Source organism: Salvia miltiorrhiza, chromosome 5 (assembly GCF_028751815.1).
Source record: "Salvia miltiorrhiza cultivar Shanhuang (shh) chromosome 5, IMPLAD_Smil_shh, whole genome shotgun sequence".
NCBI lineage: Eukaryota > Viridiplantae > Streptophyta > Magnoliopsida > Lamiales > Lamiaceae > Salvia > Salvia miltiorrhiza.
The window spans coordinates 55,869,492-55,883,367 of record NC_080391.1 but is presented as its reverse complement, the minus strand read 5'-3'; the positions used below and the strand labels follow the sequence as shown (position 1 = coordinate 55,883,367).

Below are 13,876 nucleotides of genomic sequence, written 5' to 3'. Positions count from 1 at the left end.
AGAACGTAGAGCTACAGCCACTATGAATATGAAACAAAAATTTCTAGCCAGAGAAATTGCTATAGTTGTAGAGATATGATACATTCGAATCTAACAATTGCTATATAGAAACAAACTTAATAAAAGTGGTTAAGTATGTTGTGAGTGGAGAAATGGTGCCATCATAAAAGTAAATAAATAAATAAATAATCCACTTTTTATTTTATTTTTCATCTTTCGAAAATTATTTTTCATCTCTCATGGTTGTTTTTATTTAATACGTGGAATTTGAATACGGCGAGAATGCTGCGCAAGGAATCATGCGTGGCTCATTGTTGGTATTTATTTCACAACTACTATTCAGTAAATTATAATTTGATTAAAATTCAGTAATTTATCGACGATTAATCCTAATGAAAAAATATTTTGTTGCATATATTTGCATATGCGGTGATGAGCGCAAGATCAACATCATCGGGCGTGGCAAATTTGAATCGGACTGGAATCCATCATTCATTGCTGCCGAATTTCTGCAAGTCGTTGCATGTTTTCAGCTACTGCGTAGAGATGACAATGAGTCGGATCTGAATCGGATCTTATAAGTACTAGATTCAGATCCGCCCCAGATCCAACTGATCTGAAAATTTGTGATCCAGATCCATATTCTTGGGCCTACTACTATATTGATTTTTAATATTTATTTATGTTTTATATATTTGTATTTAATATTTATATTGTGTAAAGTATTAATATTGTGCATTGATTTTTAAAGTATTAGTATTGTGTATTGATTTTTAATATATATTTTTTTTCGATTTCAAAAAAATATTTATATTTATGTTTTATATTATTAGAAAAGTAAATATAAAATATAAATAATACAGTATATATTAAAAAAATGGGTGTATGGATCGGATCTGGATCTAAAAATTCAAGATTCAGATCCAAATTCGTTTTATAAATTGAAATCCAAATCCGTCGGGAACGAATCCGAATCCATAGATCTGGACCGGGCTCAATATCCATTGTCATCCTTACGATCGCGTCGCCGTTTCCATAGCTTTAACGTTTTTCACGTGTTTGTTACTCGCCATTTCGGCGCTCCTCGACGTCCTTTACCTCTCAAACTACTACTAACATATAGCAACATTTTGCAATTCTCGTTTGCTGCGTATCAATAACTTCATCTATCATTGTCGATCAACATGTCTTTATTAAATTCTCATTCCATCATTTTAATTTAATTACACTACTCTACTTGGCTTGAAATCTTGATACGTCATCAAATCCGCTTATAAGTACATCTTGCCATATGCTACTAATTAAGATAATATGTAATTTAATTTGGGTATGAATTTAAAAATATTGTTCTTTTAATAGCTCAAGTTACGGTTTTCATTTGCAATTCACCCCCCAAATTTTACGTGCAATGGTGAAATAAAACACGATAATTAAATACGAAAAAAAAGCAGTAAACAAGACATTTCAAGAACCTCAAATGTGGCAAATTCCCAAAGAATTGCACTACAAAGCTCAATGAGCCTTACAACTATATACTGAGCTAAATTTAGAAACTTAAAATTGGGCAACGTAGAGCTACAGCCACTATGAATATGAAACAAAAATTTCTAGCCAGAGAAATTGCTATAGTTGTAGGGATATGATACACTCGAATCTAAGAATTGCTATATAGAAATTGAAGGATGGGGAAGAAATATGCAAAAAAAAGGGTAAAAATTTGTACAGACTTGTATGATCAATTCCTCTGTGGTGTTCTAGGAGTTCTGGGGGTTCTCGGCGTCTTCGGCTTGCTCCTCATGCTTGCTCTCCGAGCCACATCCCACGCCTTTTGTGGCACGTAAACGCCGGCTTGAGACGCGAAGAACGACTCATAGCCGGGGGAGTCGAAGGCAAAACCTGTGTGCCTCGATTTCTGTCCTGGGAGTTGCATTATGGCGTAGCTGCGAGCCTCGTCTGGGGTGAGTTGGCTGTGTCCGACTTCGAGTAATCCGATCCTGCTCGTGTCGGCCTCGTGCCTGTGGATTTCTTGAACGATCTGATAGTCGTAGGGGAAGAACCAGCGCTGTGCCCTGAAAACGGAGTAAACGAAAAAATGCATTGAACAAGGGAGAGGAAACACCATATATATTGATGAGGATAATGGTTTCTAAATCTTTACCCCATGTATACGAAGTCGCAGAAAAGTGCAGCAACGGGGACGAGGATGAGAGTGAGGTAGAAATAGAAGGTGCTCATCAGGACATAAATGACAAAATAGATGTTCTCCTGCAGAAGATGAAGCGAACGCAGAGGGTTAGCGTCTGATTGGACGAAAAGTGTTGGAACGAATGGTCAAGAAATGTTACCTGCTCCTTGTTAGGTAGGACGATGCCCGAGTAGATGAAAACGAATAAGAACCAAGCTAATATGCTTCCTCCAACGCTGATGTGATGCCATCTCGTAACTGTGTTGCACATCATGAGGAGACGCAGATTGACAGTCACAATAACGCAGGTAAAGGCCATTGTGCTAACGTCCCACAGGCCAAATAACTTGCCGGACGAATTGATGGCTCGTTTACTTGAAGCAACAACAAAGTAGTAGAGAACCAGTGATTGATAGATTGCAAAGAAAGCCCACGTCGCCACAACTCTCCATTTGAAAAAAGCATTTCTTATTCCTTCCTTGTACAGCTCGGGGTATTTCTTCGAGAGGGCAGCACTGACATCCTACAGAATGCGTGCAAAAATCATGAATATTTCCACAACAAAATTGAAAAATAAGTTGATTCCCAACATGATAAAGCAAACATTCAAAACCTTGTCGAAAAGTCCAATAATGATCACAGGCAGGGCTGTGAAGATGACATTGTAGAGAGACTGGAACCAATCATCATAGAACCTTTGGCCAGAAAACCCAGTTTCGAAGGTGAACCAAAATTGAGTGAGCGTGAACGTTAAGTTCTTGTAGAAGAAGTACGTCACGACCTACACAAAACTTTGAAGCTGGTAATAGTCTGTGTAGAAAGAATGTCATCTAGTAGGTATAAAACTCTAGAAGAACAAACCTTGCATATTCTATGATATGACCATCGACCATGCACCAGAAGTAAATCCGTCAAAAAGCGGAACTGTGCAATGGCAAAATCACTGGCCATCACTGCTTGCATACCTTCCTGCCCACTTATTCCTACACCAACATGAGCAGCCTGAATCATGCTCACATCATTAGCACCATCGCCAATACTAAGGGTGATCCTGTTTGCACCCTTCTTAACAAGGCTTGTAACCTGAAAGCAAAAAAAAAAAAAAAAAAGATTAAGTCAGCTCTCAAGTTCATATGGTAGATGGATGAGGGCAACCGATGATCATGAAGGCTGATTGCCAATCAACTCCAGAAATCATTAGAGAGCAAAATAAAAATGTGAGACGAAACTTAAGAATTATCGGCAATGCCTAATCTCTAAAAGAAAAAAGAATGAACAAGCTATGACTAAAGTGTCATGTCCATTTTATGATGGCAAGCGGTCTGGAGCAATTGAACTCGTTTTAGAAATGGCATACTCTGATTCAGTTATGCATATACCTCAACTACAAGTCCAGCCCCTATTTATCAAAATGTGCAAAAAACACAGATGCCACCTTAGGAACCTTACTTGTGCCTTCTGTAGTGGAGAAACTCTGCAGCAAACTACGGCAGTGCAATTCAAGCTCAAATTTAGAAGCATTCCACGTAAACTGGGGTCCAATGCATACATCAAACACTTCCCATCAATTATAAGTGACAATTTTGGTCCTGATTGAGACTGAAGATATTGTTGTGCTTCATCATGACAACTTTGAAGCTCATTCTTCACCGTCTCTTTCATATAGCGAGCTAGCTCTATTTGATCACCCTATCATTCAATTAACAATAGGTTAACAAGTGGGATACAAAATGAAGTCTTGTGCACCGCATAGTAGATGGGAAAAGCATGAGTGTGAAGTATGACTTGCCTTGTCTTCAACTTCTCTGATATCATCAGTTTCTGAACTAATTATAAATTGCTTCATGCCATTATTTATTAACTTGCACGCTGCAGGAAACACATATAGATAGAGTATAATATATCAGCCAGCAGTTACTAGGTAATCACAGCAGGAAAAAAATATGAAATCACCAACTTCACTACCATAGGCAATATTTATTGCTGTTTCCATCTTGTCTCCTGTTAAAACCCAAATTTTAATTCCAGCACGAGAGAGGGTCTCTATGCACGCTGGTACTCCCTCCTGAAGCTTGTCTTCAATAGCAGTACATCCAATCAAAATAAGTTCTTTTTCTATTAATTCCGCAACCTGAAATTTTTATATGTTGGGCTGTGAATACCAATGACCAGTAAACCAGATTGAGCAAGAAATTACTTTAAGAAAAATATATTAAGTGTAAAAGTAAATTGCACTAGACCACAAAAATATATGAAAAACCTGTCAACATACTTCATCCAATTTCTTCTCTCTATCCCGCAGAGCAGATTTTGCCTGAATATATTTCTCGTTCCAACTTTCATATACATCAGGCTTCAAATTTTTATAAGCCAAGCAAAGAGTACGTAACCCAGAGGCTCCAAATTGTTCTAAGTGCTCCCTACTCATTCTTTTCAAATCAGGGTCACCATCCGCCAATCTTTCATATATCACAGTATCTGCACCCTGTAAATCCATCATAAAGAAAACTGTCAATTTATTGCTTTCAATTAACTTCCAACCACCAAATACAAAAAAGGCTCAAAAAGTAACCTTGCAGTAGAGTACAAGTCTACCATCTGGATAGCGGCAAACAACTGACTGGCGCTTCCTTGTACTAAACCATGACAAAAGAGTTAGCTATTCAAAAACATTAATGATTTGAGTACAAAAAAAGAAATTCAGAAGCAGATTAAAAGGTGTGATTACCTGTTAAACTCAAGAACATTTAAAATTTCATAAGGAACATCCTGAACCTTTCCCATCTTCTCAACATGTGATTCCCGAACATAAATCATTGTGGGGGTACGTCTGCAGGCAAGCCAACCCGTTCAAGCGATAATGTCCTCAAATAGGTAAAAGAACCACAATAATCACACATACCTATAGAAGAAAAAGCCAAAATTCTTTGCAGCTACTACCAAAGCAGCCTCATCAGGTGATGCAGCTTGATATCGAATCCTCTCAGGGGATTCGTCGCCTTCTGGAAGCACAGTATGGCATATTGCTAGGCACCTGAAGAATTCCTATACAAAAATAAATGAAAATAAATAAATAAATTCAGACAATGAATATACATCAAGTAGAGGAATCAGCAGCGGCAGTAGATGGGTAACGACATTGCTATGTCATCCTGAAAAGTTCCCCCATACCTAAACAAATCTGCTAGCAACCCTCTCAAAGCAGCATAAATAAATTAATGTAATCACATAATTATTCAGTAGTGTAACCATAATACTCAAAGTTTGAGAGTAAATAAATCAAAAAATATGTTATCATTTCACAGTTCCAATATTGATCATGAGCGAAATGAAAATGTTGGATATTTTAGTTTATGTAAGTTGACAATGGCAAGGAAGGAAGTAAATTTCAACACGACCAGAGGCCACAAAGAGCATGAATGAATTTTCAGAAGATTTAGGTAGTTTTCAAAAAAAATCCTGAATCAAATCAACCTACTTTGCAACAATCAGGATTAGGTTCATTCCTCCAAGCTCCTCTCATAAGTCGTGCATCATCAAAGTTGAAACCCCTTTCACGTACTGCACTTGACTGCTTCTGCACCTAAAATGAAAGGCATAAAATCAAGACATAAAAAACCTCACTTTATGAAACTTAACTGGCAACTAAACTTACATCAACTTTAGCACCAGTCCTTTGAGCCGTTCCGATCTCTATTTCACTGACACCTGTACCATATACCTCTCCCCCAATTGAACATTTGAAAAACTCCATCAAGTTACGAGTCAAGGTCCCAGTTTTGTCAGAGAAGATGTACTCCACCTATCAGAAGAACAGATTAAAATGAGGCAAAACCAAATCTCCCAAACATGGTCATGGAACATAATCTAAGCTATATTATTAGAACATTTATGCTCAATCATTTTCGCGCTCGTGGAAAGGAAGCACGAGAAATTCCTTGAAAAGTCAACAAGGCACAATATCTACCTGCCCAAGTTCCTCATTTAAGTTGGATGTCCGTGCCAATGCAGGGGTATTGCTCTCAGCATGGTACATGCGCAAGTCATTGTTGATGAATTGGGTGGATTGGATAAATTTAATCATCTGAATTAAACAAGAAAAGCTGTTCATACTTAACAATAGTAGCCTCAAGAAACAGAAACAGAAACAGAAACAGAAATAACCGAGAAATTTACCTCCACCGAAACATAGAGAGAGATTGGAATGATTGGCGAATACAGAGTTATAAGGGTAAAAAACGTCAAGATAGCAACCTATATAACACAAAACATAAAACTAGAAAACTGAGAAAATGGAAGAAAAAACACACACACACAAAAAAAAGTAAGAACAGACAAGAAAATGAAGGCAATAACTACTTACCACAAATCTGCTATCAGGATCGAACTGTGCCTCTGATCTGTCAAATCTCAAATAGTAATACTTGCGGTTTATGAATATACCACTGAAAACATCAAGAAAGGGTGGCATTAATTATTTTAGAAAATGTAAACAAACTAGGTAGCAAACTTCTAAAATTGAAATATAATAGGCACACCTGCCAATGGATCCCAAAAGACACATGCAGAAAAGAACAGTAAACAGTGTAAGTATAAGCTTGTCAAGTTTCTTTTCTAAGGTGCTTCTCTTGGAAGGGATTTTCATGGAGTTCATCATAACCTGAAATTAGACAATAGCAGCCACTCATACACACAGCATAAAAAGTATGAGAAGAACATGAAACATGACTACATAAAGTCTTGAATGATATAGACAAAGTGGTCTACAGAGCCTGAGACTGTCAAAAATCATTTGATAATCTCCCAACTGCCATAGAAACATCCGAGCATTACTCTATGAAAGCCTTTTCCACCACCAGGGAAGTTGACAAAATATCAACAAGCAAATAAGACAAAAAAGAAAAGAAAAATAAAGTAGATAATGAAGATACCTTTGTCTCATGCCCTGTAAAAACGACAGCACCTACGATGTACTCAGTGTTTCTTAGACTACACCCCTGGAAACATGTAAAACACAACTCAATAAGAAAGAACCAATTTGAATCATCAATTCACATAATAATATAAACTATATACAATAGGCCAGAAATTTCATAAAAAGATTTAGGATATCCAATGTACTCAGTGTTTCTTAGACTACATCCCTGGAAACATGCAAAATACAACTCAATAAGAAAGAACCAATTTGAATCATCAATTCATACAATAATACAAACTATATACAATAGGCAAATTCCATAACAAGATTCTTAGCATATACATATCCTAAGAAAATACATGCACAGTTTATTCAGATGGTAACAATAGGAAACTAAAAATTGATAACAAAAAAACTATCCATCTCATCCAGTAAGAAAGGTTAGTTCAATTTAGCAACTAGAAATGAAAAATAACTTGGAATCTGATATAAAGAGGGAGCGCCAGAGATACGAGTTCATACACGTAATAGAAGTTGGTTTGGACTGAGAGGCAAGATTTGTTTATCAATGATCAAGTTTCCAGTGAAGGTATATAGAGAGTTATTTGGTTGCTCACATTGAACCTCACCTGCATTTCAAAAATTCATGTATATAAAATATAAGCACGTGTTAGTTTTATTTCCTAAAACATCCTGTCAACTGTACGCAAAACACTCAAAAGATGTTTCTTCTAGTTATTTTCATCCAAAACGCTCATAACGAAAACCCTTTTTCAATCCCATAGCATGTTGTTCAGGGAGCCACCACTTAATTATTCTTCACTTCGTGAACCAAAAATGTAAAATGATCCCCACAAAAAAATATACTCCCTCCGTCCATGATAAAAAACTTCCTACTTTTCCTTTTTTTGGGACATGCACAAAAGAAATTCCTATTCTATTTTTGGACTATATCCCACCACTTATAATACCCCATTTACCCTTACTTTTCACATTTTCATCACTCTCAATACTAATTACAACACATTTTCACCACTCCCAATACACTCAACAATCTCGTCTAAAAACCCGTGCCATTCCCTCCTAGGAAGTTTTATCATGGATGGAGGGAGTAAATAATACAATGAACCAAACATATTTTCATTTTCAGACCTACAACTATTAAGGTCAAAATTATTCATCCAAACATATCTTTAATATATACACACAAAAAAAATGAATACACTTCTACAAAAACCATGATACTCCAATAAACTGGAAATATAGGAAGTTGGAAGTTGAAACTGAAAACGAAACCAAACTACCCTAAATGTCTCACAAGTGAGTGTATCAGTTAAAATACCATGTATTTCATCAATGGAACAATCAGAATTTTGTGTGGATTGCCATAAGTCCACCAGGATGATGAAATACTACAAAATCTTTCTTCAGCAATTTATTCCAAAGACAACCTCGCTGACGACTCAAAGTTTGCAGTCCTAAATATGATCCTCTCCATAATAAATTCTTTTAAGTTGTACAAATATAACCACAAGTAGCAATGTCACCTACTAGTTTGTAGTACACTCAATAAATACAGTGACAAATCATCACTTAGATAGCATGGTAAACTCTAAACCAAGATTATTTATGAGCCAAGCAACAAAGAGTCAACAAAACCTTTGAATTCAGAAACTTTGTCCGGTGACACAAAATCCCAAGTCCTTTCTGGTGCCTTCCGTATCTTCAAGTTAGTTTCTCCATCCAGATTTGCAGTCTGCAAAACAATCATAATACAAAAATGATACCGAAAAAATAGAATGTGACAAAGAACACATACAGATCAGATCCATAGAATACACTCAAACAAGTGGGAACAAGATATACAGAAAATGACAGATGAACCAGGTGATTGCCTTAAAGCCAAAGAGTGCTAACCTCAACATAGCAGACACCATCAGGGTTTGTGCTAGCCAGGAATATTAAATCGGCAGGAAAGAATCCATCCTGGTTCACCTGCGATGCGACAAACAGTCAAAACAATCAGAAAAGATACTACATGTGAGTGCATAGATACACAAAAAGTACCATCTGCTGACTATTAACAGAAAAAGGGAAGGTGGTTAGAGGTCCAAAATGCTTGCTTTCAAGTGCACTAACCTAAAATGATTCCTGGGACTAAATGCTTCTATAGCTTCTTTGTTATATTAATAAACAATCAATGCTCTCCAGGGCTAACATGTTATCTGTCTCTAACCACGGGTAATCTTAATAAACAAGCTGGAAAACTAGAAAAGTGTTTTATACATGTAGAGATCATAAAATTGAAGGTCTAGCCTTAACAGATAGAGATATTTGACAGGGAAAGACAAAAGAACAGCTGACTTACTCTGATAATATCTCCAACCTGCAGCCTCTTCCAAGGAGTAGGTACCCAATTCCAGTCTTGCAACACTTCTACGGTGGAATTATTGATTGACATGTCATTTTGGAAACGTTTCTTCATGTATGAATCAAAAAAATAACAAGGAAAAAATAATGTGAGATGTGATTGGACTTGGATTTTTCTCTGGCAGATGACTGAAGACAGGAATTATTTGACACTAACCCAATCCTCCCACGCTTCCTTTACGAGGGACACAAGAAGCACCAGTGTCAGTGGAAGCACATTTGTAATTGGACTTACAGGACTGCAAAGAAACAAACCTTCATAAGATGCAGATTCATTCAACATAAAGTGCAAAAGCCCATCAGGGAGCAGAATAGTTAGTTACCCAAAACTCTCTCCAAATATCACACAGGCTATTTTCGATAAACAAGAATAGTAATGGACATGGACAAACTCAAGAATGTCAAGTGGATTCAGCTAGCTAACTGAAAGGTGTCTTGAATTGGCTATTGCCATATTAAAATAATAAATATCTATACATAATAAATATAAAAGCACAAATATACATATATCCCTGTCATTACATCCAATGTGTATCAGCCATTCAACAGTATACATGAAATTATGGCAATTTCATTCCAATGGAACCTTGGGGCCATATGTTGTGTAGCATTTATATCCTACAGAGGGTTTCCTTGAACATGTGTTCAGTCCAGTAGGATTAGGATTTTGATTTTTAAGTCTATAATCACACTTAACTCAAAAACATGCACAGAGTCAGTAGAAAAAGGATTCCTGAGACTACAATTGTAATGCAACGTGACTTGATTTTGAAAATTAATAAAGGGCAAAACTATATTGTAGGAGCATACCTCACAGGAGTGCATGACAAGATTGAGATCATGAGGAAATAGAGGTTAGCAACCCTTCTGAACTGTCATCACAAATTAAACGAGAAGGAATCAGGTAAAGCACAAAAGCTGAAGCTTAGAATCTTATTCAAAACAGCCTATCAAGTTGAACTAAATACTCACACACGAATTTTCGTTCAGTTTCATGATTTGAACTTGTTTGTCATGCAATAGTAGAAAATTTCCTCCAATGATGTAAACTGTTCATATTTTCTTCCACGAAAAGCAAATGAAATTTATTTGTCTTTATATTTAATAATTAATAATAAATTCAAACAAATTTCATAGAGTAAGTACAGCTTTTCTTTTATGCGAAAGAACAATGTGATAATCCAAAACAGTTTCTATATGGAGCTAAGATAAGGACTTCTTGTTGCAAACAAGTTTTGGAATACCACCACTAGGAAGGGGGGGAGCGGCTACTAGACTTAATTGATTAAATCTAGGAAATAAGGACTTCTAAGTCTTAGTTTTCCTAGTCTTAATTGTAGCTAACGTCCCGACCATGAGGAACGAATGGAATAAGGGACTACCGATCTAGTAGCTAGATGCTATGAGCTAGGAAGTTAGGAGTTATGAGCTATGAAGCTAGTTGCTAGGAGCTAAAGATGCTAGGATGCCACTAATGAGCCCTTAAATGCCTGTTTAAAGGATCCCTTGATAGAAGCCCTTTTAGGGCTTTCAAACTCTTGTTTTAAGCTCTAAGAAGCCCCTATATTAAACAACTAGGCAACTAGAGAACTAATTACTCCGTGGGCAAGAGAGTCACGAGTCTTCGAGTTACTCTCTTGCTAACAAGCGAACAAGTGAGCGAAATGAACGAAGTTACGAGTTATCGTAGATAACGAAGCGAACTGAGTTGTGCTCTTCGACCACAACGCTGGGAAGCAAGGAAAGCGAACGCAGAGAGATTTCCGCAGTCTCGGGAAGACCGTATTCTCCGGGAGCAGCTCCGTCGTCAATTCCCTTCGTTAATCCATTCTAGCGACTTTCAGAAAATTCTAGCACCCATGCCTTAAAGCTGTTAATTCCATGCATATTCTAACATGTATTAAATACTATTAATTAGATCTTCATAATTTGGTAACTCAAAGATATGCAATTGTCAAATTGTAATGAAGGTCTCCAAATTTATGACATTTGGGTTCACCAATAATCTTTGAAGTTTAATATTAGATTAGCTAATCATGAAGAAAGAGCAACACAAAAATTACCTGCTCAAACAGCCCCTTTGGTAAAAATGTAAATACATCATACTTTGTTGTTGACACAGAATTACCCTGAAAATCAACATATCTAATCAGACCACCAGCAAGAGAAATAATTCACACTGCTCGAGCCTTTGAATAAATTCAAATTTTCAATATTGTCAAGGCTTTTCACAATACTGCTAATCAAAAAATCCCACCAGTAGCAGAAATATGTAAATGCAACTAAGGCAATCTCTCAATGAATGCTCATAAGATTATTCCAAAATCTGTTAGTCTTTCAGTAACTATGCATCCTTCTCCTGAGTGCTCCGTCAAATTTTGATGCTTCTAATTTCCACAATATACTAACACAGCCCAATTGGAGGTAGAAAGTATTACAAAAATAAAGGATTAACACTGAGAGGATGCAGGAGCATTCAGAAAAACATCATAGTGAGATATTTAATATACTCTGAGCTAGGCATTGGCAAGACTGGATACAAATGATACCCAACTCATCCTGTCACAACGGTTTTCAAGTTTCAAACCTAAATAAAAGGAAGAGATTAATAGTAAAACGTAATGACGGCAGCCCCCATCTCGGTTACCCTCATGCTTTCTACCCACTTCTATCATATACTCAATCATTGAAAATGAGCAAAACCATTAATGACTTTACACAAGGAAGTTACCTGGCATCTCGTAAATATCTGTTCAAAAGAAAGCCTAATAAGTGATGCTCATGCAATGGTCCAAAAGAGAGCCCTTGTAGACAATCACCAGACCACCTAACAACTAACTAAGAACCCATGCAATCATTGATTCAATATTATTTACCACGCTTGGTATATATGCTCCCCATCAGCTATAGTCAAATAAATGTTTATGTCTGCCATTACACAAATGAAGCTATGCATGTACAGTTGGTTGACAATGAAAGAAACTGGAGCTTAACAGGTTCAAACTAGATCAATTGTTTAGGTACCAGAATTTTTAGATATCTCAAATATGGTACCTCTTCCTCCTCCCAAAAAACAAGTTCACCACTCCCAAAAAACAAGTTCACCACTCTTATTATCTTTGACAAATTTCTCGAGCAGAAAATTCTAAATAATAGCCTTACACTTGAATAATTACACTTAAAATTACTAGACCACTCCTCATTTTCCTAAATTCAGAGCCCTTAACACCTTCAAATTTCACAAGGCAATGTCATAAACCCAGGATCGCATTTCCCCAGACCTCACGCTCCAAAAGCACAACCAACACGAACACGATTAAAAAGAATTAATTATAAAAAAAATACCTTGAATTTGGCGAGCGCGTTCGCCTCGCGATCATTGCAGAACACGGTCCTGTGACCCGGCGCCTGCGGCTGAACTTTCCCCAGACGGACAGTTTGAGACGACGCGATGCGCTCCTCCGACGGCGCGCCGTCGCCTCCGCCTCTAGATCCTCTCCACCCGGCCATTGTTTTCCTCCGATCGCAGCCCCAGATTCAGAAAACCCTACGATATTCCCGGAATTTGCAGAGACTGTGTCGAATCCCAATCAATTGGAGAGAAGGGGGAGGAGAAAAATGGGAAGTTGAGAGTTGAAGATGACGGACAAAAAAAAATGAAATAATAAAATAAAATAAAATAACAGTAGAAATTGGGGAAACTGATGGTTGAATTGTATTGGCGATGGCGAGGGGGGTGGTGGGGTGTTGGAAGGGCTCAATTTCTCTCAGGACCCGAGATTTCATACGTCAATTTCAATCCGCGTCGAAATTGGGTCATTGACCGCCACGTGTTGGCTCAGTGACGACTGAAGTGGAATCCGCCTGCTTTTGGTGCACCCGCGAGAGGCGGCGCGTGGACGAATGGCGGCGTCGTTCTCGCGCAGTTGTGGTTGAGACGGTTGCGATTTGGAGAAGATGAATTTTGAAGGAGTCGCCGATGTTTCACGGCCACTTTTGCAGACATCAGCTACGACTATTTCGCAGCTAATTATATATACTTTTTTTTTTCATTTTTTTTCTTTCATTATTTGTTACGAATTATTTTATGTGGAGATTAATATTCTCGGATTTTGTTTTCTAGTTTAGGTATGTTTTGATTGTTACGTTTAAATTAAGAAGAAAAAAAAAACTCTTTTTCTATAATACGTGTATGCACTAAATTTGCCCTTTTAGATAAAATTCAATTTTATGTTGAGCTACATTTTCTAGGAATTTGCAAAATATATTTTATGGACGATATTTTTGTGCATATATCTTGTTAATAATTTGATTTTTTAAATGCCACTAGCGGATATTATTAC

At 37.0% G+C, this 13,876-nt stretch overlaps 1 protein-coding gene across 2 annotated transcripts; it reads right to left on the bottom strand.

Moving 5' to 3' along the window:
- Positions 1-1,446: 1,446 nt before the first annotated feature.
- Positions 1,447-13,562, bottom strand: LOC131025252 (phospholipid-transporting ATPase 3). Of its 2 annotated transcripts, none has more exons than XM_057954922.1 (27): positions 12,879-13,562; positions 11,597-11,662; positions 10,344-10,405; positions 9,691-9,772; positions 9,472-9,582; positions 9,021-9,098; positions 8,763-8,859; positions 7,626-7,732; positions 7,117-7,182; positions 6,724-6,845; positions 6,549-6,630; positions 6,362-6,439; positions 6,153-6,269; positions 5,841-5,987; positions 5,664-5,762; positions 5,088-5,230; positions 4,914-5,015; positions 4,758-4,821; positions 4,458-4,670; positions 4,151-4,316; positions 3,975-4,054; positions 3,635-3,874; positions 3,047-3,268; positions 2,799-2,966; positions 2,346-2,708; positions 2,159-2,265; positions 1,447-2,069 (listed from the first exon to the last, which is right to left on the bottom strand). In XM_057954922.1, the coding sequence occupies exons 1-27, from the start codon at positions 13,041-13,043 to the stop codon at positions 1,736-1,738; spliced, it is 3,681 nt and encodes a 1,226-aa protein (XP_057810905.1). In that variant the 5' UTR covers positions 13,044-13,562; the 3' UTR covers positions 1,447-1,735. The 2 variants fall into 2 exon arrangements, with proteins under 2 accessions (XP_057810905.1, XP_057810904.1); XM_057954921.1 differs by having other exon boundaries at positions 5,664-5,768; positions 12,879-13,561.
- Positions 13,563-13,876: the final 314 nt, after the last annotated feature.

What these genes read in the sequence shown, in the direction of transcription:
- LOC131025252 (XM_057954921.1), bottom strand. Translation starts at nt 13,043, where the DNA reads ATGGCCGGGTGGAGAGGATCTAGAGGCGGAGGCGACGGCGCGCCGTCG. An exon ending in ATGGTGTCTGCTATGTTGAG is followed by an intron (nt 8,860 to 9,020) that starts GTTAGCACTCTT and finishes ATTGTTTTGCAG; the next exon opens with ACTGCAAATCTGGATGGAGA. An exon ending in CTAATCCTGATTGTTGCAAA is followed by an intron (nt 5,231 to 5,663) that starts GTAGGTTGATTT and finishes ATTTTTGTATAG; the next exon opens with GAATTCTTCAGGTGCCTAGC.